Genomic DNA, 27,869 nt, shown 5'->3' with positions numbered 1-27,869 from the left:
ATTTACAGTAATTAGTGTCATAAATCGATCGAATTTTCTGTTCCAAATATATAAATAATAAATAAGTACGTAGGTAGGTTTAAAAAACTATAATCATTTAAATAAAAATCACATCTAATTGAGCTTAAATTGAGGTCAATAGGGATTCCGCAGATATTTTAAATAATTCTTAAACATATAATATGTTAGTGCCATTTATGTATGCAGTTCGATTATCTTTATCGATACAGTTTTTATCTTGTAAAACTAGTATTATAGCTTCAAGGCTTATTTGACCGGCTTGTCCAATTATTATGTACAAGTAAAACATATTACACACGCTTATTGTATGTTCGTAGTAGACATTCAACGGCATTGAGATGCATGTACTATATAATATAATACGTTACGTTGTACGAAATGGGTATTTGGCAACATTAAACAATATAAGACGGTATATATTTTATGCACGAGCCAATCCCAAACCGATAACAAAATGACTATCTTTACATTATAGATAATCAAATTACTTTATGCATATTATATTATTACTAGTCATCACCCCCGGCTTCGCCCGCGTTTTAGGATGTTGGTTGTCATGTGTTAGGTAAAAAGTAGCCTATGTCTTTTCTTAGACTTTAAGTTTGCTACTCACAAAATTTCATCAAATTCGGTTCGGTGGTTTGGTCGTGAAATAACAACAAACAGACAGATAGACAGAGTTACTTTCACATTTATAATATTAATTGCAGAAGTATAGCTATCCATAAAATATACAAAAGGAAAACGCTGAGTTTCTTTCGTCAGTTCTCAGGTCTGGGTTTTTTTGCTATGCCTATTAATAAAGTTTAATGGTTTTAAATTTAATAAAGGATAGAAATGGTGATAGGTATTTGTACAGTCATAGTAAGAAAACCTTCGTCAGTTTTTCAAAGTAATTCCTTTATCAAGTCTTAATATAGTACCTTTCGAATCTAACCATTTATTACCCCGACTGTACTTTCTGTCCGCTCATCAAATATTCTACCGGCAAATCGTATTACTAAATAGTTTCCGGTTTAAGCGTAATTAAAGACATATATCATTTTAGTTGGAAGTGCATTGATGATGGTATTTCCTACAGTGTGTCTGTGTGCGTTCAGACCACTTACAAGCAGGTGGCTTTTTCGTCCGTCTCCCTTCCAAAAGATAGATAGATAGATAGATACAAAAGAGCGTATATATACATGAGTGAGAAGGTAATTAAAAATAGTTTTTATTTTTATAAAAATAATTAATAACAGTTAAATAATAATGATTCGTTTTTTTAAATTTTGAGTGGAGTGTTATAATTGTACCTAATAACCCACTCGACAATATGTTTACAATCAAAATTTGTAATAAAATAAAATGAGGTGTTAAGTTGCCTATTTTGAGTTCTTGACTCTCATAAACGGTTTGGCGAGCGACTCATCGTATAGTTTTCACGCGAGCGAACGTCATAAAAATTCACTACCATGATGTTTTCATAACGCGCCTAAGGAAGCATAGCGCTGTTATTGAAAAATTCTGTACTTCAATAACGATTTTGATACTTGCTTTAAGACATATTGTTAACTACATTCGTTTTTAAGGCTCAGTTGTACAATCATGTAATAACGTTAGCTATTACGCAGTATACGCCAATCGACTAGAGATTTCCTTTTTCGTAAGTAACTGGTTGATTTAAAAGGCGAGGTATTCTGTGCACGATTATAATGGTGGCTTAATATGACGCCAGAGAGTCTTGTATAGTTTGCTAAAATTCCTTACCAAAAACAATGTAGAACAATTTATTTATTAAATAAGTATTTAACTATTCTTCCATGTTTAAAAATGGAACTGCTATTTTATATACATTAATTTTTTATAGATTTTGTATAGATTAATTAACTGCCTCGTTTGTCTAGTAACTAGTAACTTGTACGGCAGAAATGAGTTATCAAGTTCAAATCCAGAGACGGGCATATATAGGTTATTGGGTTTTCTATCGATAAACTATCAATAGTCTGAAGTTAGTAAGTTGGCAATGTTACAAGTCCCTGCCTCGGTAGCAACGTATGACCGTCTGTACTGCGCCTAAGTTCACTGCGGTCGTTTCGGGTTGGGAAACTCCGGTGTAAGAAAGTGAGCAAATATATCTTTGTTTGAGCTATATGTGTAAATATATTATATACTATATGTCTGTTATATATCTTTCGTTGGTTTGTTTTCACTGTGATTCACATAGCTCAATGCTTTCACAATATATTTTCAAATAAATCTTAGTATATCAGAAATGCACAACGATCTTTTGTTGACCTTAAACTTGAAGAATGTTACGAGCGTTTTATTATTGTTATCCATTTATGAAAATGTAACCTTATGAATATATGTAAATAGGTTTATTTTTGTATGGATATAAATATTACAGACTGTCATGTAATACTAATAAAAGTATGAATTATGACTTCGGAATAGTGCCTAGATTGCTCGCAACTCCAGACTTCAATGGACACAATTACACATATAATAAAATTGGAGTGTCTGTTTCTAATTATAAAATAACCTTTATAAGATTTTTATCTGTCTCTCTATTTGTTTCCGCTTATCTTCAGCTGGAATAACTTTTTGTCAGGTATAAATAGTTCCGCAATAAAGTATTTAAAATATAACAACAATTTTAGTCAACAGAAATAACTTATCGTATATACGTGTATAAGTAAAATAAGTGTTAGAGTTATTTTGCCGACATATTTCCCTATTATCTTTTACATCAACGATCGATCGATCGATTTCTACTTAGATTTTGAAAGCTGACCTTAAATAACGCAATAATTTAAACCCAGTGACATTCGTATCAAAAACACGATAAAGAAATTAGGACTTTATTAAATAAGGTTGTATAAATGAAAAGGGTAATTCTAATAAACCTAATCAAATCATACTTTATTCAAGAAGGCTTTTAAAAGCACTTTTGAAATGTCATTTTACAAAATATATTAATTGTTACACTACTACCGGTTCAGGATGTAGATTTTACCTAGAAGAACCGGCTAAATACTCAGGAGTTACATTTTTTGAACATTTAAAATACAAAGCCACGTATATATTGTCTGGAAGTCTACGAGTTAGCTTTCCCATATTAAATAATTTGTTATTATAATCCTGTATTAAATAATATTTTTTTTTTTTATTAAGTTACAACTAATTATTTGAATTTAACTAAAAAATTACATTAATTACACTATTGCAATCGAATCGAAACTTAATCGTCGACGTTCAACCGTTTTCTTGTTCCACTAACCCAACAATCCAGTTCGATCGAAAGTGAATCTGAATATCGTAACGGTTATTAATAAGTAAGATTAAGCTGAGTTTCATCATATATTGTTAGTAGAATTGTCCCCCAGATGACGCGCTCAGCGAATCACGACTGATGAAAAAGAGAAGTATCTGGGCCAGTGAACATAAACAAAACGGTTTACCAGACATGTCTTGTACAAGGCTATCGAATGCTTTTGCAAAATCAATCTACGGTTTCGTTTGATAAAAATTGTTTCTAGGGCTGATTTTTTTTACGATGTTCTCATTCTCAATCAATGATTCCTTTCAATTCCACCCTGTTGAATGGTGTGTGTGTGTAGTCCTCATCTTCATTGAAAATTATTCGTTTGTTTCACGCGTTCAAGATAATAATAAATTAAATAATATAATTATTATTTGTACTGAGAAACAATGACGTTCTCTTCTGGCAATTTTATCTTAGAATTGTACCATTAATTTCAAAGATTCCACCAACATTGTATATTCCGAAAAGCTTGTGATTTCATTCACTATAGGTTTGAAATATTAATCTTTTGAGTTATTTAACCCTCAAACCATTAAACCGAATTTGACGAAATTTGCTATGAAGCGAACATGAACTCCAATAAAAGACATTACTACTTTTTTCGCCTGACACATGAGAACAAATACCCTAAAACGCAAGCGAAGCTGCGGGCGACAAGTAAACTAAAGTTGTAAGAGATGAATCTTTGTTAACGATTGAAAAAGAACCGTTTACATATTATAATTAAAAAAACAATGTCGCCAGGAGTCTGTGTATATTTTTAGCATCCCACATGGTGCTATTAAAAATTTAGTACCTACACGTTTATTATGATTAAATCCAGCGACACATATACCACACGCAGAGTAGGCTAATATAATATATTCTAAATGCGGTCACAGTCACGGCATATGGATTTTGTGATTTTAAAGTTCATGTCAATAAAGGATTCCTAAGAAGCTTGGAATTATTATAGTTACTATATACTAACTATAAATAAATACTTATATAAATATAAATAAATATGAGACAACATCACATACATTACTCTGATCCCAATGTAAGTAGCTGAAGCACTTGTGTTACGGAAATCAGAAGTAACGACGGTACCATAAACACCCAGACCCAAGACAACATAGAAAAGTAATGGTAATCTACATCGACTCGGCCGGGAATCGAACCCGGGACCTTAGAGTGGCGTACCCATGAAAACCAGTGTACACACCACTCGACCATGAAGGTCGTCGTTATATAATATGGGATACATAACTTTAATACAAGTATATAATATTTGAAAGAGGGTAACTAATGAATAGTTTGTTTGTTTTTCTCATAATACACGTTTAAGATATTTTTAAACTAATTATTGACAACTTATATTGTGATTGTGAAACTTATATTGATTATTATGTTCTTGTTTTGATGATATTCAATAACAATTAGCGTAAAATTATAGATCCATCCTATATAACAACTATTTATATAGTGTAGAAATATTGAAGTATTACTTGTATATTAATGGTTATGATCGAAAATTTATATATATTTTAGATCGAAAACGGATCTATAAATTACAATATATTCTATCCTCTTCACCTTTATGTATAAATATTGAGAAAGTTGTTGTATTGATCGAAAGATTTCGCACAGAAATGCATAATAGTTTACGACTTAGACGTAAATTCTTTGACAGCGAAATAGTCATTAAAATATCGTAATTATCGTCAATAGGCGATACAAGCTAAATAATTACTAATATTTAAAAAATCAGACAAGCACGTCCTTCAACTTTTTAATGCAAATATGCTTATTCAGTATACACGTTTTAATCATCCGTATATCAGGTCAGTCATTCATTCATTCACTCCGGCTTTTTTTTTTCATTAAAACCAATCAATCGGTATTCATAGTAAAGATAGTTTCTGGGCTTTTTAATTAAGAAATAACGTTCAAAATGTAATCGGATTATATGATATAATAATCAGACAATTTGTAGTCATTATTGTGATTAATCCAGAGAGGCTAATATCGACCTTTTATGTCAAAAATCACATCATACCTACCAGGAAATGATATCAATCATCTAATGGAAATAAACTATTTCCGTAGTTACTTCCTTTTGCTTTTGTATATGCCCAAAAATAATTTAGGAAGGTTAGGTAAATACATATGGATTAGTCTATAATAGGAGTAAGTCTACATATTTAAATCTATATAAGTCAAACGAATGCCTAATGGGATTGAAAGGAGCAAATTTTCTAATTAATTAGTAATCTATATTGTATTAGCTCTACTAATTGCCTAAGTCGTTTGCATTATATCATCAACTCTCCTTAAAGTGCATCTTCAATGTTTGCTTAACTAATTAACTTCCATAATACGTCATAATACGCATCGAAACCTAACGCCCACATCAAACAGTTAATAGGGAAAAGTTCTCATCATGAAGGTCGTATAGCTTCCGCAAAACCATACTACATAGTTTATTTTTAGTCTGTGATCGAAGGAAGTCAAAAGGCTGTTTCTTAATTTTGAACGCGACCAATATTTCACCTTCAGTTTCACTTCCTTTGTTTCTATCATTGTTTTAAAGATAGCTACGGGTAATAAGGAAATTGCTTTATTTGTTCGAGTAACGCCCACGAGATACAAAGACGAAATATTACTCAACCAAGCGTGATATTCGCTAGCGAAATATTTGATTGTATTTGTCATAATAAATATATAGTCATGTTTTCTTTATTAGCCAATGTATTGTTTCACTGTGTTTGTATGAAAAATTTAATCTTTCGTTTATGTACTTAAGCACCGCTTGCATTATCTTTAACAAGGTTGTTTATATATGCATAATATAAATAATAATATAATAAAGACGAAAGCTGCATGGATAGATGTTTGTTACTCTTTCAGGCAAAATCTACTAAAAGGATTTTAATGAAAGTACACAAAAGTATAGCATATGCATCAGAATAACACATAGGCGAATTTGGGGGACGAAAAATAGTATGACATATATTTGTAATTATATAAACAAGTATTACCAGGGAAGTGCATAAGTGCCCCCGAGGGTTGCTAAAAGCATTTTATTTTTACAAGCTTTTAAACAAGTTGCACTTAATAGTTAGAGCTGAAATTTTGCAAGCCCGCTTACTGAAGTAAGCCTCAAACTAAATAAAAGTAAAGTACTGGTGCCGATACAATCATACATCAAACATTTAATAAATAGGTATATATGACAAAATTTACGGCTTGTAAAAACTAGGCTAAAATTTAAAGATGGAATTTTGTCTTTTTTAATTTCCTTCTGTTTTAACTTTAGTAATGGATAGGAATATACAAATATTCTTATTAAGTGGAAGTGTGTTCATCTTTTTACGTGTTTGACAAATACTATAATACAGTATTTCTGTTTCTGTCTGTATGTCCGTTATCTTCGCTTAAACCACTTAACGGATTTGATGCGATTTACTCTAAAGTAATAGAAAAAGCTTACATTTTGATAAAATATTTTGTACAAAATTGCGTTGTTTTTACCCTAAGAACTCTTTTCACTACTCTATTATATTCAATTCAATATCATTAACATTGTAGTAAAACGTAAAAAATATTAGTAACACCATTCATGAATGATTCCGTTTAGTATCGTTGGTCTTAATATGTGTTATTTTCGTATTGCTATCTCGCTCACACACCGAAAACGAGCATGAATGGTCTTCAATAAAAAAAAAGTGTTTTGGGAAGTGATAATTTAGCAAGATTGTAACGGCCGAGAGATTTCTTTGCAGCTTTGCACGATGACGTCAAAATACTGTAAATCACGCTTCGCTAACCAGAAATAAATACTAAATTCGAACTCGCTTCAAATAGATTATCGAAACACGTCAAACGAATCTGGAAATATCAATTAAAAAAACAATATCAACTATTTTTGTAGAGTCATTAACCCAGTTAGCAGATACCAATGACCTGCGCGAGATAAATGCAAGAAATGGGTTTAATACAACCGTTTATTGGCACGTTATCTGCCACTCAACTTGCATTACGAGGAAATCGAATATAGATATGGGCGACCTAAATTAAAAAAAAAACGCACCAGTTACACACTAGCAATATAAAATGCATGTCTGAAACCTCACTCGACTGATCACCAGTTAGGTTAGTTACACACTAGCAATATAAAATGCATCGCTCCTCGCATCCACACTCGAGTGATTAAAGCTGTGGACGTTATGTCAATCAATAGTTATTACTTTTTTTTTTAATTTCGCCACGAAGGAGGTTAAAGCGGAAAAGTGAATCAAATATTTGCCTCGAATTCCAAAATTAAAATAACAGCGGCTTAATGTTTCGCCGAGAATGAAAATTGTGTTTGAACCGGGTTATGTTGCTAGCTTTCTTGTCATCGTTTCAATAGGTCACGACTTTTACGGTAATTATTTAAAATTTTATGTATATCTAATTAAATACTCGATGTAAATAATTCTTATTTAAATAACCTATTTCGTTTTCAGTGACTAAGTGTTTTCATTATAATATATCTTATCGTTGAATACAACATATTATGTTTAATTTTATGCAATACCTACCCGTTCCATTATGTTCGAGAACCGGTTAACAGTTTATGATTCATCGTCACCCAATTTCAACTGTAAACGTCACCTCAAAACAAACTCACCGGATCATAAACTCAGTAGCATGATACGGTACTTCGAAATGAGCATCGTCATGTATAGACCCTTTTAATTTTTTAAATATAATAATAGTATTGCAATATTTAATATACTCAATATTTATAAAAGATTTTTGAGGAAAAACATAATTGGTTGCATTCAGGTAATTTTATTGTGAAATTATTTGTTTTTTTTTGCTCGATGCTAGGTTTTTTGCAAGGCCGCCCGACCTCATAAATTTACGTGAGCTTTAATGAATGAATGATATTAAAATAAGAGAAAACCTTCTTCGTCACATTGGTCATACATTGATCTATCACAACCTATGAGTGTTGATGACCGCTCACCAGCCTGTTTAATTATCTATATGAGATATGAGTAAGAGAAAAATTATATTTGACAATATTGCGCATGTGTTTAAAGCTTTATCGTAATGTTAGGCTTATATCTGCGTTTATGTGTGATGACTTGATCATGAATCATTGATCATCATTGTCGCTTACTCTTTTCCGATTTGGCGTTAGCGCATTGTGTAAGCTACATGAAAAAGTACTCTGCCCGCTGTGCGATGCTATGAGATTACACTTCCTATCTCACTCGTAATATATTGACTAACGACTTACAGTGATACGCAATTTTGATACGTGTGTCCTATACATTTTATAATTATTATAATCAATATCGTATTCGATCATTTCAAACCGCGTTCTGCGCTGAATGTTGAGATTTCCCTTACAAAATGATCCACCAACTTCTTAGGTATGACTCAGTGGATTGTCTGCTCGCTACCACACAGGTGATAACGATTAAGAACCTTACGTACTTGGTTGATGAATGAATTTATATAAAAATCCCTTAAACTCATTAGATTACGACAACCGTAAATTGGGATCAGTTTATTTTATTTTACTATCAGTTCACATGGCTGTCAATGAATCATCAATATTAATAAATTTGCTTTTCGAAATAGTGATATATTTACTTGATACTTATTACAGATACTTGATAATAATATGATACTTGTCATAAGAGAATAGGATTGCCTAAATTAAAGATTCCTAATTCCTATATTAGGTACTAGGTTACTACAAAAAAAAACAATTGGTTTTTGATTACAATAGTATCGATCTGTATACAGACTACACAAATACCACCTACCGTTATTTGTCCGTTTTTGTTAATTTAAATCTTGTGTACAAGACAGAAAATAGGCGCCTATAATTTGCATACCGTTAATATAACACAACGGTCTTAACTATATTCGTTAGTATATATTTTTTAAAATAACGTAATAATATAAGAAGTGTATGTCAAGTGCGTGTGAAGCGTCAGGATTTCACAACCATGACGAATGAAATATTTAACGGCCCTTACGCCATATTTTTTAAATGAAATTGTAGAACAATGTATACTACGACACAACTTAGATGTAGCATCGGCAAAATTCGTAAAACCGATCACATTCGAATTAAGTACGCTATCCCAAATTATCAATATTTATTTCTTATGTGAATATGATCTTTACACACGTAATAACTTGACACAACTCGTCAATTTGACACATCGATTTACATGAACTTGCTTTCTCGGGTTGAACTGACGCGAGGATCTATAGCGACGAATAGCGTCGAATGGCGCGTTAGGGAACTATTTTAATTGGTTGTATAAATCGGTTTTATTGAATTTGCCGATGCTACATCTAAGTTGTATCGTACTAAACAATAAACATAATGAAATTATACAGAATATGTATTTGACAAAGTAACTAATAACGAAAACCAATAATCAAATATAATATAGCTAAGTCGTATCTCATAGAATAATCGTGATGTAAAATAATAACAAACGAAAAGTCAATTAAAATAATTAATTGCAATTTTTTACCCAAAATTTTATACCCAAGGGTTGTCTGGATGAGATCGAATCGCTAGCAATAAGGCCGTCTGTTAGAATACTTGCGACTCTTGGAACTTTTGCGAATACATGTTTAAGTTGATATTAACACTCATTACGAAACCCCACAGTTAAGACGGAAGAGTGAAAAGTTTATGTAATCCAATATCGAGCAGCTGTAAATTCATAAATTAACAAGCTCTTCAACTTCAAACAAATACAATTATGTGCATGCGTGTAAAAACATGTGGATTTAGAATAATTGAATCAGAGTCGAAACCCGAGCAGTGCTGTCACATGTCGAAGCCAACAATCTAATTACTGTGGAACCTATTAATAACACTTTAAAATATGCTTTCTCATGCTTCGTGACAAATAGTTACCTATACCATTTAAACTTATTTTATTTTGACACATTAATGAATGAAAGAACGACATGACAACAATTACGTTCTATTTTTGTCTATGGAAATGAATGGTTATTTGAATAATCGATGTTACATCTTAGTTTGTAATTTAACAGATTTTTAATTTTAGAACATTTATTAACTGAAATTAAAAGTATTTTTTAAGACGTTTGCTATCTGAAACGTCAAAACGATAGCCGGCTTTCTTCATTCGATCTGAATTACAACGATAAAGTTACCTATAGTAAGATAGGTAGATAAATTATTCATTGAAGACTATTCGTTTATCGTTCTCTCGGAAATGAATGGCTTAGTTATTGGCGAGCTGAGACTTCTTTTGCATAACAATATTCAGTGAATCAAGTAATATTACGATATTTTAAGTTTATAAAAGATTTTTTTTACTATAGTAGTAGGACACAGTTCATGGTTTTATAAATGCACATACAAAACTTTATGGTACTGTCCACAGTCGAATAGTTACAGTATATAACGCAAGGCGGTAAAATGTTATGAAAACAAAGCGGACCCCTATTTCTATACTTATATACGTCACTGTATATATGTCATTGTTGAAAGCACACGTACGCCAAACGACAACGACTAATCTTTTTCAACGATGAATAAATCGAACAATTGTGTAATAGTTCGTTGAGTACCGTTAGTTTTTCTTTAAGATCTTTTGGATTTTTCTAAAGTAAATTTAATGTTAGAACACAAAACTTCTCTCCGCTTCCCTTTCAAAATCGTTCACTCATACGTAAGATAAACGAAAGCGAAACCAGCCTTCACAATAAACATCACTTTTAGTTTATTTGACCCACGATATTATCAATTGCTTCACTATCATTGCGTGTTATCAGCACATCACGTTTTTTTGCGTTGAAGTAAACCCGCAGTGGACGACGAAGAAAACGGAAATATAATTAATTTTAAAATTAATTCCAGAATTATAATTAAAAAAAAAACTCCGTATTGACGACTTTTCGCATTTAAATTAAAACTTTAAACAAATATGGTATGGTAGAAGTATTTTTTGTATTATTTATTACCTTACATGTTCACGCGAAGCCGGTCGAGAACGAACTGGATAGGACTATGTAAAAACTTAAGACATAGGTATCAAGTCATATGAGTTATTTCTATACAAAGATAATATGATATAAACAAAAAGCAATTAATATCAGACGTTTACAAAGGGGGATTTAAACCAAAATGAGCTCTCTTGTAGCCCATTGAACTTGGTCGGATTAATATGTGAGCACATGGGCTGACAATACTTGTAATGATAATTTCATTTCAAATAAACTACTTCAACGTGACGTCACCAAAATGACTGACAGCGATTTTGCGGGAAATAGAATGTTTGTTTATTTTGCCGGAGTATATTTTTGTGGCTTTTTATTAGTAAAATCAATATTTTGAAATACTTTTTCAAACATAGTAAGAATACCTTATTGATATCAATTTAAAAAAATACCACAATATCTTCAACCTATATTATTATTATTATTATTATATCATAAATGTGATAGTAACTCTGTCTCTCTGTCTGTCTGTCGCTCTGTCACGACCAAACCAATGAACCGAATTTGATGAAATTTTGGTGAGAAACAAACTTAACTTCAAGGAAGGACATAGACTACGTTTTTTGCCGAACACATGACTCCCCACCCCTTAAACGCGACCAATGCCGCTGGCGACAACTAGGTAGGTAGTTTTATATAAACATAGTAAGTACTATTCGTTGTATATTTTTAGAGAGGCAAGCCAATCAGAATAGTAAGGTTTATAGGGAATCGCTGTTATGTGCGTTCTTCTCACGTAAAGATTTTTTTTCCCCCGTAGGTGTCATATGTTCTTTAATTTAATAAAAGCAAGTGAAACACACTCGAGACTAGTTTCATATGTATTTACGTCTTCAATCTGCATAAACGTATTCCTCTCATCTAATCTAACCACTTCAAACAAAACGTTATCTAGGTTTAGTTGTTTCAGACTCAAGTGTCAACACTGACGCTCTTATTTATTGATTTCCTTAATAACTCAGGCAGAAGCATAAAACCACGAACAATGTAATATTCTTACATATCTACTAGGAAAACTAGTTAGTATAACATGTAAAAATACTTCTATAGGTATTTGAGTAAAAATAAATAACAAAGCCAATCCGTAACGGATATTGTGATTCACGCAATTTACTGACACGGAAAGAATAAAACGAAACGTCGTAAATGAAAACTCGAACTGTCTTCATCAAGCGCCCAGTGATCGCATGCGCATGTGATTCACTCCCAAAGATGGCGACTGCAAATATGGCGGCCGGGGATTGCACCCATATCCGCGCGCTCGCCGCTACGTGACGAGAGGCACGGTTATTTTCGCGATATACAGATAGTAAATACTTAAATTGTGTTTTCTTTTTTTTGTAGATTATCGTAATTATATGTTACCGTTTATCAGTTTATTTGCAATAGATTAAACCAAGAGGAGGGTAGCCTTATAATTTTCTAACGATGTCGAAATAGTAGCAAACTATACTACAATAAAAAATATGTAAATCTACATACAAGTTTGAACACTATTTACACGAAGTTATAGATCAATTTACTCAAGAAGTTGAGGGGTTTATGACATATTGATTTTGAGACTAAATAAATGTAATCTATCTAATTTTGATTTTTCTCTTAGTCCTCTCATGCACATTAAATTATCTCGTAAGCACGACCGTCATATAATAATTTAATGTGCTCCTTTGTTAGTGAATAGATCTTACATATTGGGACCAATCTCATTTTATGCATTTTCATAACTGAGTTTGTATAATACCAATGTAATGATTTAAAAATAAGACCCCATTAACTTCAGTTTGCATATTATATATTATCAAATACGTCAGTCAATATTTTGTACAAAATGCGTCTTAACAATATTTGAATTGCCTATTAATAGTAAATTTAAATATAGATTAATGATATAATTTGGACATTAATGTTAAGATGAGACCACATGGTAAACATAATCTGTTTAGTTTCATTAAAGGAAATCTATGCTTCTTATAGTACTTTCTTAAGGTTTCGTTCCAGAAGGGTACAACGGGACTCTATCACTAAAACTCCGTTGTCCGTCCGTTTGTCTGCCAACAGGCTGTAACCATAATAGTTAGACACTTGAAATTTTTACAGTTGATAATTTCTGTTCGCTATAACGTGGGTCTCAAATTATTAGCTTTTTAACTGAACTAATTTAAAAATAGGCAAATAACTCTGCATACATTCAAAACATATGACGTTATAAAGTTCTTTTACTTGAATATTTATTATTTATTATTAATAAGTGGTTTTAAAGTGTATTCTTATCATTGTAATTAAGATTATTGATTTGATTATCTTATAGTGTTTATATATTGATTTTATTAAATCGTCTAGTTATTTTGTTGTTTTTTGGTTATTTTATAGATTGTTTTACTAGTTACAGTTATTGTTCACAAACTTAAAGACATTTCGTTCTTATCCATGCTATTTATGATGTAGGTTGAACTAAGCATTTTCCCAATTAGGGTAATCTTCTAAGAAATACGAACTACGTTCATTTCTCAATCACTTTTTAGTTATACTTTTCTTATTGGTATGAATCATTTAAAGAAGGTCAAAAAGTCATTATTAAAATTCGTAAACATTGTTGTTTATCCGCCGCCAGATTAAACAAAAAAAATGCCAATATTATTTGTAAATCACTCTTAAAAAGTAAGTACACATGTACCTAATCTATACTTATAATATTCAATTCAAGTGCATATACTTGTTACGTACTATATTTGAGGTATATGTATTATATTTACATTATATTAGGTAAAAATAAATTCTGCATGTTATAAAAAAGGAAGTAGACATGTAAGTAATTATAAGTTTATTATAAGCTTGCATTCATTCTTTTCCATAACAAAGAAGTTTTTAATTTAATATAGAAACAATATCGGCAAGATTAATTTCTGTACGTGACAATTAACAAACTTCGAACTTATTGTTCTCACACGTTAGAGATAAAGAATATTTAATTAGACGAACACAAAGTAAGCTTCAAATATTTCAAAATAATTGATCATAATTAATTTCGTTAAATCCTTAAAACTAAACTTCAAGAATTATCAACATAATTTTGAATATATTTTACTACTAAAGTGTTATATTAGAAAATTCTGTTGGTTGTCTTTTAAAAATCCCGCCGATTGACAAAGCGTTTAAGTCATAAAAATTTTAATACATTTTAAATTATAGTACTTAACTAGATAGAAATATATAGTAAAGACATATTTATTTACTTACAATATGAAGCATACTATGCACGAACAGCTGTTAAAAATTCTCTTTGCAGCCAGTTGTAACGTAATCTTACCCCAATACCAAACGAAAACACAACATTACCGTTTGTTTATTTAATGATATTCACTTTTCCGCAATATATCGGTTAACAAAATAAAAACTTGAAGTGCACAGTCAAAAATAAACATAAACTTGTAAATAAATGTAACTAATAATATTGGCTGTAAGAACTGCGAACGCACAGTAGTTACGACATAACCGCAACACACGTCTCGTCCCCGGACGTTCTCAAAACCTTTTAAATGTTTGAATGAAGTAACGAATGAATACAAAGCGGCCCGTGCACCGACCGTTCGTTTTCCGTCAAGGGTGAATGAATGAGTTGTAAACAAAACAAAGTTAATGTATTTTTACCATAGACTACAGAAAAATGAACGATACGAATGATATTATAAGAGAATAATATAACAATGCTTCAATGTATCGCCAAGTAACGTTATTTCTTATTTGTATTAAAAGTATTAAGTTATTTACCAATCATTACATTAATTTGCTATATATCTTTTTAAAATATTTCTAGATTTTTGACAGCTACTTACAAGAATAGTTAAAACACCAATTCGTATGTAGCAATTAGCATGGCAACATTTATTATACGTCCATTTTCTATCAATTTGCAAACTCAAAAAAAAAACGACGTCTAAAAAGAATTTCTTTTTGTCGGTTGGAAGATTAGCTCAGCTTAGATAATGTGAAATATTTATAAGTGTTTCGATTTTATATTTTTCTTCTTAAAACACCTTGACATAATAATAACAGCAATATAACGGTAAGTTTCTCTAAAATTTGTTTGTATTGTAGAAAGTGACCGTTGTCGGGCGTTTGCTTAATTTGTATGTGATCCAGTTTCACATCTCGCTTTAAATTTGATGCGGTTATTAATGAACCGGTCTATTATTGAACCGTTTCATAAAATTTGCCAGGTAGCCATTGTGACAAATAAAAAGACCGTTGGTTGGCTGAATCATCTTTGAGTGATACGTCTTCCTATCCATATTCCATAATATAGTGCCAACTACGCATACAAAAATCGCAATATAATAACAAGATCTATTAATTCGAAAAGATACAATTATTTCACCCGAACTGAATATATTGAATCGAAGTTTTGGTAAAATATTATACTGATATTGTCTATTGATACTACTAAAGTTCCTTTATTCTCTTATTACTTGTGCAATTGTATTGTTTACTCATTAATATATACATATGTCCATCTTGCTGCAATTTACATGCATACTGCATTAAATGCCTGCAATCCTTGACCTTGTAAGGGAAACACAGTAAAGGTCATACAAGATGCATATTTAGTATACAAATTGTTCTCATGGTAAACTAGAATCCTTATAAATATAAAACCTGGTCACAGTAATGTGTTGATCAAGAAATTCCTTATAAAGACAGTCCTTGAGTGTTAATAGGGAAATAGTCTGTACTTTATTTAAAAAATTCATTATAATTAATTGTAAAGAATTTAAAACATTTATATTATGATTATAATGTAATATATATAAATACATTTAATTTAGAGAATAAGTGTGATAGTTATTTGCAATGTGAATTACTTGAACTCGTTTTGCTTGATTTTAAAACCTGTTGTCAGATACTTTTGTATTCTTTCAGTTACAAACAATATATTTTAATTGTTATATTTTCTTAAGTTATTATTTTAAAAGTATGCAATTAAATATTTTTTGTATTTTGACCTAATAGATGTTAGTATTTATATTTCTATTAATAATTTCAGTAGAGATTAAAAATTGAAAATGGAGGATGAGAATGAATATAAAAAGTTACCGACGGAAGAAAAATGTGTTCACAAACTATGGAAAGCCAGAGTCGCTGGCTATGAGGAAGCGATAAAGCTATTCAACCAGATTGATGATGAGAAAGCACCGGAATGGAATAAGTATTTGGGACTTATAAAGAAATTTGTGACTGACAGCAATGCTGTTGCACAAGAAAAAGGTACTTGATTGTCGGATTAAAAAATATCAGTACACATTTTTATTTCTTTGATAATTATTCAAACATAATAGTAACATGAATAAAGATAGAAAATAATTCACAATAGTTTTCCTCCTATTGTAAATTTAGGCAAGTGAAAGTATTTCTCGGGATTTTAATCTTTCTAAATAAATCTAAATTTGATTTTACTGCTTTTTAGTTCCCTTGTGCATCACAATTGTGAATCACTTCATTTCTTCCACTTTTCAGTTTAAACGATTTACTCACTGACCTCAAATTACTGACTAATTTTTGTATTGGATTCAATAAAATTTTAAAAACATGATTCATTTTATTTCTGACAAAATGCTATTGAATTGAAACCAATTGGTGCATTATGATAAATGACATACTTATTCATTTGACATGTCTGCATCTTAATTCCCTCAAACAGTCATAGGATATTAACAGTTTTAGGAATCCTACTATAATTTAAAAAAATTAATTGTTAATGCAAACTTTTTATTTTAATCTTTTTAATCTAACGCCTGAATGTATTTTATGAAATTCGTAATAGGAATAGTCTTACCCTATATTAAAAATAAGCTATGTACCAACTATCTACCTTTGTTATCCATGAAAATCATCATTTGGGTTAAGCTCAGGGGCAGATGTAGGCCAAGCAGGCATTTGGGAAGTTTAATTTTTCAAATTAAATAAATATATTGATTAAGAAATATTCAATATGTAATAAATAAAAATAGTTTTTTAAATAGTAGATGTGTAAAATTATAATTCAGTTTTTTAAATCTGTATTTTCTACAACTGTATATAGTTACAAATGAAGCCAATTTTATATTTTAATTGATGATGTTGTCATATTTTTAAAATGAGTTTGTTTTTTTTGTGTTATGTATAATAAATAAGTCTAACTAACTTATTTTTGTAATGCTTAGGTTTGGAAGCAGCTCTTGTTTTTGTTGAAAACTGTGGTCATGCGGGCAAAACAACCGGGGAGGTGATGTCTGGCATTGTAGCCAAATGTATAGCTGCACCCAAAACCAAGACAAAGGATCTTGCTTTGCAGGTATTTATTTAACAATAATGGAAATAAAATATATATTTTTTACAATGTATAAAAATAATTTATTTTATTATAATTTGTGTCGACATAGTATTGCATTTTCTTAAATTCTAAGGAGGTGTTTAACTAGAATGAACTTATTTTTTCAGGTTACTTTAATGTACATTGAAATTGAAAAACATGAAGTTGTGGAAGAAGAACTCCTTAAAGGCATGGAACAAAAGAATCCTAAAGTTGTGGCGGCTTGTGTGTCGGCTTTGAACACAGCCCTAAAGCAGTTTGGCAATAAAGTGATCGCCATTAAGCCTATGGTCAAAAAGATACCGATCTTACTAGCTGACAGAGATAAGGGCGTCAGAGATGAGATGAAGGCTCTTGTAGTTGAAATGCATCGGTATGTTATCTTTTAAATGGTAGATATATATTTTAAATATTATTAAAATAATTTATACTTATAGCTCACCCAATTCGTCTGACCCTTTTTATCCTGCATATCCAGTTACAGAATTAATACCAAGGAGATCAATTTTTTTCAAGGAAACTAAGATGTTATGTCCCTTGTGCCTGTCGTTCACTGGTTTACTGACCCTTCCAATTGAATCACACTAATACTAAGGATTGCTGTTTGGCAATAAAATATGTGATGACTACCGAAAATAGACTTGAATAATTCCCTAAACCCATACCATATGTTTTATGATAATATATTACTTGTGTATAAAAGTAAAGTAACAGCCTGTAAATTTCCCACTGCTGGGATAAGGCCTCCTCTTCCATTAAGGAGAGGGCTTGGAACATATTCCACCACGCTGTTCCAATGCGGGTTGGTGGAATGCACATGTGGCAGAATTTTGATGAAATTAGACACATGCAGGTTTCCTCACGATGTTTTCCTTCACCACCGAGCATGAGATGAATTATGAACACAAATTAAGCACATATATATATAGTGGTATTTGAACCCGAAATCATCGGTTAAAATGCACGTGTTCTTACCACTGGGTCATCTCGGCTCATTGTTTATATAGCATATTAAATCTAGAAAAAGCTGGTTTGATATGAGAGTCGGTTGAGTGATGATTATTAACAGAGATGATTCGTAGCGAGTAGTAATACATCGCCCGTGGTGTCCGCAGGTGAAGGAAAACATCGTGAGGAAACCTTGCATGTGTCTAATTTCATCGAAATTCTGCCACATGTGCATTCCACCGACAAGCATTGGAACAGCGTGGTGGAATATGTTCCAAATCCTCTCCTTAATGGCAGAGGAGGCCTTATCCCAGCGGTGGGAAATGTACAGGCTGTTACTTTACTTTAAGAAAATATATGGTTTGGAAGAGTTATGAGAATAACTTACCATAATAATGCCGTGCGCGGCGAGTGCTCTAACACGCGTACACACACATTGTTCAGTATGCGCACGAGTCGCTCCGCGTCTGCTGCCGGTTGAGGGGTGGTCGGTGCGGCTCCCAGTACGAGTAACAGTTACTTTACATTACTTTGTGTCCGCAGATGGATAGGGGCGGCCATCGAGCCCCACATCGCGTCGCTTCAGGCTGTGGTCCAGCAGGAGCTGCGCGAGTCGTTCGGCACGGGCGGCGCCGCGCCCACGCGCTACCTGCGCTCGCAGCAGCACCGCGCGCGCGACGCCGCGCCCGACCAACCCGACGGTGACTATTATACATATATATTATTCATAAGTGCATTTCAATGGCAGGCGCCCGACCAGCCCGACGGTGACTATAATAAGTGCATTTCAATGGCAGGACGACTTAACATTAACTAATTTTATACTTATCTAATATTTACAATATTTTATATCCCATGAGTTCTGCTAGCAGTTCTTTTAAACTAAACATAAGAAGGACCTGATATATATACTGGCCTCCAAAAAAATCGACCCACCTACATTTTTTTGTAAAAAAGCCATCGTATGGTTTTAAACTACCACATATTTATATTTTTAAGATTGATAATGAAAAAATGCAATAGTAGGATTGTACAAAAACAGAAATAGTGCGCAAAAAATAAGATTTTAGGTAAATATGTGACAAAACACGAAAACACAAAATTTAAAGCAATTTTATTTTTTTCTGTACAAAACGATTATGCCGTTTGTTTTTAAATTTGGGTGCCTAAATCTTACTTTAATAGTGAGTACCTCTTGACCTAATCACTGCCTGCATACGCCTATTAAGTGACCTGATTAGCTTTTTAATGTCTTCCTGTGGGGTCCGTTGGCATTCTTCAGTTTCAGTTGATTCAAGGTTTCTGGAATTGGATTTCGTGCTCGAACCGTACGTTTAAGCTGGTCCCAGAGGTGCTCTATCGGGTTTAAGTCCGGACTATTGGCTGGCCACTGCATAACTGGAATTTCGACTTCCCTGAGATAGTCTTTAACAATTCTAGCGACGTGAGGTCGTGCGTTGTCGTCCATAAGTTGGAAATTATCCCCAATATATCCAGCGTAAGGCATCACATGAGGCTCCAGAATGTCCGTTATGTAAGTTTCAGCATTAACAGCACGATTACGGAAAAAACCAGCTCTGTGCGTCCCGTCAAAGAATAACCTCCCCAAAACATTGTAGAGCCTCCACCAAATCGGACTGATTCTCGAATGCCACACCGAGAGTAGCATTCTCCTGGCCTTCGCATGACGTTACATCGTCCATCAGAGCCTACTAGAGACATTCGGCTTTCATCACTGAACAATACTGTCTCCCATTGGTCCAGTGTCTAATCGACGTGCTGCCTAACAAATTGTAGTCTTGCTTGTCAATGGGATGCTGTGAGTTTTGGTCCTATTGCTGGCTTGTGAGGAGTTAAGTTTTGCTCTCGATGTCTTCTTCTTACAGTACTTTCACTCACAGACACTCCACGACTTTCTTGGAGTCTACCTTGAACGTCAACAGCCGAAAGATGTCGGTTTCTTAAAGACGTCAAACCAATAAAACGGTCATCGGTCGGGTTCGTGACGCACCCCCTGCCAGGTCCTGGTCTCCGGCGATACTCCCCAGTCTCCAAGTAGCGTTTGTACACTTTTCGCACCCCTGAACGACTTCATTTTAGTGTTCTAGCCACATTTCGCTGACTTAACCCCTCATGAATAAGAGCTACGACTTGAGCAGCTTCTGCTTCAGTAGTATCCATTTTTTTATGATTAAACTTATTAAAATTATTGTTTCAACAAAGTTTCATACACGTATTCAATAATAAACATCGAACCGAGATGATTCCACGTTAAGAACTGGAAATAAACTAACCATGCACTTTGTGCACAAAGTAACATTTTCTTATCAATCTTTAAAAATATTCCAAATATCCACAATAACACTTACAACTCCTCCAAATCAATATCAAGTGGGTAATAAAATGTTAAATGTATGTCCCATAAGTAAAACAATCCACCTAGGTCGTCGCATAGTTAAGATAACAACTTTTTAAGTAAAAAAATACGGGTGGGTCGATTTTTTTGGCGGCCAGTGTATATTACTAGCTCTGCCTGCGGTATTATACACGTTTGAATTTAACAAAAAATTATTATTGTAGCCTAAGTTATTCCCGATTATATCAGTTATCTGCCAGTGAAAGTCCCGTCAAAATCGGTCACGCCGTTATTAGAGAGAGCCGCCAGCAGAGATTAGCCGAAACAAACAGATAGACTGACAAAAATTGTAAAAAATGTTATTTTGGTATATGTACTGTGTATAATATAAATCAATACATATGTATTGAGTATAAAAAGTCTATTTTAGCATAACAAACAGACACTCCAATTTTATTATATGTATAGATTATAATACTTCTACTATAAAGTATTGTTAAGTTCAAACCAATCTCTCAATCCCTCTAAACCAATCAATCATGTCTATTAATTGTTAATGTTGATTTGCTTTGCTTTTACTACCATTGGAAACACATATAGAGATACAGATAGTTTGATTTTATTTGGAACTGTTTGTGCAAGTCATGCTTTTAGAGGAAAAGAGTTTCACAAACAAATAACTTGAACAGTGATTTAGTTAGCATGAAGTGCAATGAAAAAATTAAGAAAGTAAATTCTCTTTCGGATGAGAAGCTGGTATTAACAATTTTAAATATACTTTAAATTGTGGCATGGTGAGGGATAGAAATGTAACAAGTATTTTTTAAATAATTTTGTAACCTGCTCAGGTTCTCAATTCATTTGTATCAGTATGTCTGAAGATTTTTAGTATAACATATACTGATATAAAATATGACTATGTTTTAAAAATTTAGTTATACACATGTTTAGGAATCATTTTTGGTTATCAATCAATTTTGTGATTATTTGGAGTGGAGCCATACCAAGACAAATTTTTCAAGAATTTTTTTTAGAAAAAAAAATTTGAGTTTTTGGGGGCATAATAGTTATTCTCCTGATTTTCAACAGGTGGTGCTGACGATGAAGACGCTGAGACTGGCGGCGGAGATTCAGCCGAAGTGGACACGTTTGACTTGCTCGATCCGGTGGAAATATTGTCCAAACTACCCAAAGATTTCTATGACAAGCTCGAGGCTAAGAAATGGCAAGAGAGGAAGGAAGCGCTAGATTCATTAGACAACTTACTGAAAAATGCTCCCAAATTGGAACCCGGAGACTATGCTGACTTAGTCAGAGCATTGAAGAAGGTAAATTATTAACTTTAATGTTTGTATTTTATGTAAGTTATTTATGTACTAATAATAATATTAGTCAATTTAAATTGACTATACGTTTTTACGTTTATTTATTATTTCAAGATAATTAATGGTAATGAATAATGATCAATAATATATCAATCAAAAGTTAAGTTTAGCATACATGTGTGCAAAGTCAAATTGGTCGATTTACATTAAAAACAATGAGCAGAATAAGCTAGCGACCGAAGCCGCGATAACAATCTGGCACACTCTTATAATAAATAGGATGTGACGTTATCACTCCCAGACATTAGAAAAACTTTTAACAATGGTTTTTATTAACCTTGAGATAGGCACTGACGGCAAATTGTTTTGCATACATAATCAACGACTTCAATTGTGAATATTTGTCACGTAATCTTATGATCTACTAACGAATCTTTTTATTTATTAGTTTTGGTAATTGGCTATTTGACTGATTTTTAAAATCCACTTTATATTATATAGTAAAAGTTAAGGGACCCAGTAAAAATTGAGTTTTTTATTTCTAGTACATATTTGCCGAAAAATATCACATTAAAAATTCCATATTTTAAAAGCGCGCACAAACGCTACTTGGGCAATATGGCGCTGCAATGGGGTCGGTGACGTCACGTTCCTGTATTTTTTATCTGTGGTGCATATAGTAGAAAAGCAAAGTTTACAAGAAAGTGACTTCATAATAAGTCTGGCCAATCAGGAGCGTTTTGTATCACAAACGTTTAAAAAAATGGATTTTTGAATAAATTAAGTATTATTTTCAACTTTCGTTAGTAAATAACCATTTTTAAACTCATAATATACACTGATTACAATAATTCACATTTTATTTTCGCTTTGTTAAGTAGTCATACATACTAGAAATAAAAAAAACAACTTTTACTGGGTTCCTTAACCTCTACTAAATAATATAATTTAAAAACCAGTCAAATAGCCTATTGAAAAGTATATCGAGGGCTAAATGTCACGTCAAATGGCAGGTGATAACGAAGGACACGAATGTAATGCTTGTGGCGCTGGGCGGGCGGCTGCTGGGCGCTCTGGCGGGCGGGCTGCGAGCGCGGTTCGCGCCCTACGCCGCCGTGTGCGTGCAGGCCGCGCTCGACAAGTTCAAGGAGCGCAAGCCCGCCGTCGTCACGGCGCTGCGTGACGCCGTCGACGCCATCTACCCCTGCGTGAGTGACGCTGACTTGTTTAAAAAAAAAAAAATCTAAAAAAAAAAAATCTCTGATCACCCACTGAAGTCAGGAAAAAATATCTTTTCATTTAAATAAAACTAATTATAATGGATGAATCGCGTATATTAATTATTTTTAAACATCCCGACGTTTCGAGCACTTTGCAGTGTTCGTGGTCACGGGTAGACTCGTTATAATTAGTTTTATTTAAATGTGTAATAATCGCGAAAATTTAAGACAACATTAAATATCTTTTCAAACAAATTTTTTAAATTAAAAAAAAAAGTCAAGTTTTCTTTTTAATGTGCATTATAGTTTTTCATTGTTATCATTTTACTTTATCGGAGAACTCTCTCAGGCAGTGGCGTAGCTAGTTGAGGAAGGGCCCCGGTGAATAGAAAAAGAATCGGGCCCCCACCCCCTCTTTCCCATCCCTCTAAAATAATTCCCCCATCCCTCAAACTAATAATTACGCTTTATAATTATAGATAACAAATAAGAAATCTTGTTTTTCTAACTTCAGAAACTTAAGGTATAGTTTAGAGAGCCCCCTGAACTCCGGGCCCTGGTGCACTGCACCACCTGCCCTACGATAGCTACGCCACTGCTCTCAGGCACTTTTAAATCTTCATATTACAAATTACTTAAAAGTAAAGCTACCAACATAATAAGTAGTTCTTATGCGTCTCGTAATAGTGTTTCATGTTAAAACATGGTTAATATCATTACATCAATGAGATTACTTTGTACGACACATTACTTCCAATAATCACAACGAGATTTGTGGTCATAAGGAACCTTATCCCATTAGGGATTGCCCTTAATACCTATTAAATAACTTGACATTACTTTATGAGTCAAAGTAATCAAACTTTAACATATTATTTTAATCAATATTGGGAACTAATTTTTATGATTGTATGTTAATAAGATATAATAATTTTGTGTTACAGTTGTCTCTGCTGTACATTGCTTAAGTAAAGAATACCATAAAATTAAATTTTAAGACTTGGCGATGGTAGCTTCTTCGTGTATTATATTTTTTTCAAATGAATTTTAATTTGTTCAGCAATTGGACAGTAAAAAACAACAACAACAGCCTGTAAATTCCCACTGCTGGGCTAAAGGCCTCCTCTCCCTTTGAGGAGAAGGGTTGGTGGAATACACATGTGGCAGAATTTCTATGAAATTTGTCACATGCAGATTTCCTCACGATGTTTTCCTTCACCGCTGAGCACGAGATGAATTGTAAAGACAAATTAAGCACATGAATCAGCGGTGCTTGCCTGGGTTTGAAACCGCAATCAACGGTTTAGTAGCATGCGTTCTGACCACTAGGCCATCTCGACTCATTGGACATTAAGTTAACATTATTGTTTATATTCTAGACGAACCTAGAAACAATCATGGAAGATATGCTCGCAGCTTTCGATAACAAGAATCCGTCAATAAAAGCAGAGAGCGCTTTGTTCCTGGCTCGTGCCCTGTGCGTCACGCAGCCGGCCGCTTTCAACAAGAAGCTGATCAAAGCGTATGTTGCTGGCCTGTTGAAACTACTTGAAAGTGCTGGTAAGATTTATTACAAATGCATCTGCATTTGTCCGTCAACAATAAGAAAATTGAGTAGCAAGTTTCATGTACATTAATAGCCTTAAGCTGATTTTGTCCCGGTGCTTATGGGACGATAGTTGAACATAAAACGTTGGTTATGATCTCAACTTACGTAGATGTAAAGAAGAGGATACTTGATTAATTTACTAAATTATTACAATTTAACGAAGTATTAATTTTATAGAGAGCGGTGCTACGGCTATATAAGAAAATAAAATGAATTTTTTTTGTAGTTAATGTTCTTTTTTTTTCATTCATTTATGTAAGCATTTGTAGGGAATAAATAATTGTGTAACATATGCGTGTGAGAATTTATGATGGTAAAGTACTTCTTTTTTATCAGATCCCGTCGTCCGTGATGCGGCTGCAGAAGCCTTAGGTACGGCCACTAAATTAGTCGGCGAAAAGAACATTGCACCACACATTGGAAAACTGGACAACTTGAAAGAGCAAAAGATAAAAGAATTCGCAGAAAAGGTATAAATAATGTATTTAAGAATCTGTATTATGCTAGAAATGTTGTTACATAATTTTACTGCAATCTCACTGAAATGACAACTGCATCGAACATGCATTATATAATGTTCTCATACTTTTAAAAATAGTACAATAATAATATTGACCAATTGAAGATGACCTTACATTGACATGTAATAATTTTTATACAATTAAGTGGTATTTAAAAAATATATGTACACTATAATTTCAAAATCTAAATAAATGATTACAGGCGGAAATAAAAGTAAAAGTGGCGGCTCCAAAGAAAGAAGCCAAACCGAAAGCTGCAGCCCCGTCATCAGGGAAAGGAGACTCTAAACCTGCCGCTGGTTCAGTCCAACCGAAACCCGTCAAGAGACCTGCGTCCGGTAAGTATTTAGGTGCTCTTATAACTAATATTTTGTACCATCATGGATAAAGACATAACATTTTTTTTATGGAATAGATTGGTGGACGAGCATGGCGGCGGGTCACCTGATGGTAGTGGTCACCATCACCCATAGACAATGACGCCGTAAGAAATATTAACTATTCCTTACATCGTCAATGTGCCACCAATCTTGGGAACTAAGACGTTATGTCCCTTGTGCCTGTAGTTAAACTGGCTCACTCACTCTTCAAACTGGAACACAACAATACTGAGTATTGTTATTTGGCGGTAGAATAACTGATGAGTGGGTGCTACCTACCCAGACGGACTTGCACAAAGCCCTACCACCAAGTAAATTTTATGTTTAAATCATTACATAGTATAAGACAAAGTCACTGTCTGTCCCTATTGATGCTTAGATCTTTAGAATTACGTAATTGATTTTGAAGCTAGTTAGCTGATACATAAAAATGTTATGATGCCTTAATCTATGATGGGTTTTTTTGAAGATTCAACAATAAACTTGTCTCTGTTAATATCTTGAGTCGAGATGACCCAGTGGTTAGAACGCGTGCATCTTAACCGATGATTGCGAGTCCAAACCCAGGCAAGCTTCGCTGTTTCATATGCTTAATTTGCCTTTATAATTCACTCTGCGGTGAAGGAAAACATCGTGAGGAAACCTGCATGTGACAAATTTCATAGAAATTCTGCCACATGTGTATTCCACTAACCCATATTGGAACAGTGTGGTGGAATATGTTCCAAAGCTTCTCCTCAAAGGGGAGGAGGCCTTTAGCCCAGCAGTGAGAATTTACAGGCTGTTGTTGTTGTTAATATCTTTGCTGATTGATAAATAAAATTACAGCAGCTAAGAAACCAGCGGGAGCAACCAAGAAGGCTGCAGCGAGAAGTCAGCCGAGTCCTCCGCGTGAACCGGAGATGACCCCCGAGGAGGTCGACGCTAAAGCAGAGCAACTGTTTCCACCCGATGTTATTAACGGTAAACACGAGAGATACATAATTTTTTATTAATTTAAGATGTCATTTTATATATTAGGTTTTGTAATTATTTTCTTAATTTTTTTTATTGACTTTGAGCCGAGATGGCCAGTGGTGTTAGAACGCATGCATCTTAATTGATAATTGTGGGTTCAAACCTGGGTAAGCACCACTGAATATTTATATGCTTAATTTGTTTTTGTAATTCATCTCGTGCAAGGCGGTGAAGGAAAATATCGCGAGGAATCCTGGAATGTCTAATTTTAATGAAATTCTCCCACATGTGCATTCCACCAACGCGCATTGGAACAGCGTAGTGGAATATGTTCTGAAAAGGGAAAGGGAGGCCTTTGCTCAGTTTTGGGAAATTTACAGGCATTGTAATACAACAATGACAACAACACAAATGCACAAATTTACAATTTTTTTTATGAAACTCTGATTTTACTATTTATCAGTCAAAGTCAGAGACAACAAGTTACCCTCAGTCCCATTGTACAACCGTTACAGGTCTGGCGGACGCGAACTGGAAGAGTCGTCTCCTCGGTCTCATTGAATTGACACAGCTAAGGTGGAAATGAATTGTATTCCCTAACTAATAAAATGCGGTTACAGGTCTGGCGGACGCGAACTGGAAGTGCCGGCTGGCGGCTGTGGCGCGCTTCGCGGGCACGGCGCGCGCGGCGGGCGAGGGCGGCGCGGCGGGCGCGCAGCTGCTGTTCCGCGTGCTGGCGCGCAAGCCCGGCCTGCGCGACACCAACGTGCAGGTGCTGCGCGCGCGACTCGACGCCTGCAAGTACATCGTCGACAACTACCCCGTCTCCACGTAAGTACCCC

The 27,869-nt window shown here is 33.5% G+C and overlaps 2 protein-coding genes across 4 annotated transcripts in view; one reads left to right on the top strand and one right to left on the bottom strand.

Moving 5' to 3' along the window:
• Nucleotides 1-14,915, bottom strand: part of LOC124538044 (protein goliath) — a 93,183-nt gene extending 78,268 nt beyond the window's left edge. The window contains exon 1 of one of the 3 annotated variants that reach the window (XM_047115053.1): nucleotides 14,603-14,915. The gene's annotated coding sequence lies outside the window, so the exon portion shown is untranslated. Of the gene's footprint in view, nucleotides 1-11,329; nucleotides 11,422-14,602 lie in introns of those variants that run through there. The other 2 variants (XM_047115056.1, XM_047115054.1) reach the window with 2 other exon arrangements.
• A 325-nt stretch (nucleotides 14,916-15,240) lies between these two features.
• LOC124538063 (protein mini spindles) overlaps nucleotides 15,241-27,869 on the top strand; it is a 35,728-nt gene continuing 23,099 nt past the window's right edge. Inside the window, exons 1-12 of the mRNA XM_047115072.1 lie at nucleotides 15,241-15,428; nucleotides 16,407-16,627; nucleotides 17,563-17,693; nucleotides 17,840-18,084; nucleotides 19,203-19,360; nucleotides 22,105-22,343; nucleotides 23,354-23,548; nucleotides 24,940-25,120; nucleotides 25,506-25,639; nucleotides 25,893-26,028; nucleotides 26,899-27,033; nucleotides 27,648-27,858. Of these exons, the coding sequence (XP_046971028.1) occupies nucleotides 16,426-16,627; nucleotides 17,563-17,693; nucleotides 17,840-18,084; nucleotides 19,203-19,360; nucleotides 22,105-22,343; nucleotides 23,354-23,548; nucleotides 24,940-25,120; nucleotides 25,506-25,639; nucleotides 25,893-26,028; nucleotides 26,899-27,033; nucleotides 27,648-27,858 (1,967 nt within the window). The 5' untranslated portion in view covers nucleotides 15,241-15,428; nucleotides 16,407-16,425. The remainder of the gene's footprint in view (nucleotides 15,429-16,406; nucleotides 16,628-17,562; nucleotides 17,694-17,839; nucleotides 18,085-19,202; nucleotides 19,361-22,104; nucleotides 22,344-23,353; nucleotides 23,549-24,939; nucleotides 25,121-25,505; nucleotides 25,640-25,892; nucleotides 26,029-26,898; nucleotides 27,034-27,647; nucleotides 27,859-27,869) is intronic.

The sequence above is a fragment of the Vanessa cardui genome, chromosome 19 (genome assembly GCF_905220365.1).
Source record: "Vanessa cardui chromosome 19, ilVanCard2.1, whole genome shotgun sequence".
In the NCBI taxonomy this organism is placed as follows: domain Eukaryota; kingdom Metazoa; phylum Arthropoda; class Insecta; order Lepidoptera; family Nymphalidae; genus Vanessa; species Vanessa cardui.
This window is presented reverse-complemented; position numbering and strand designations above follow the sequence as displayed.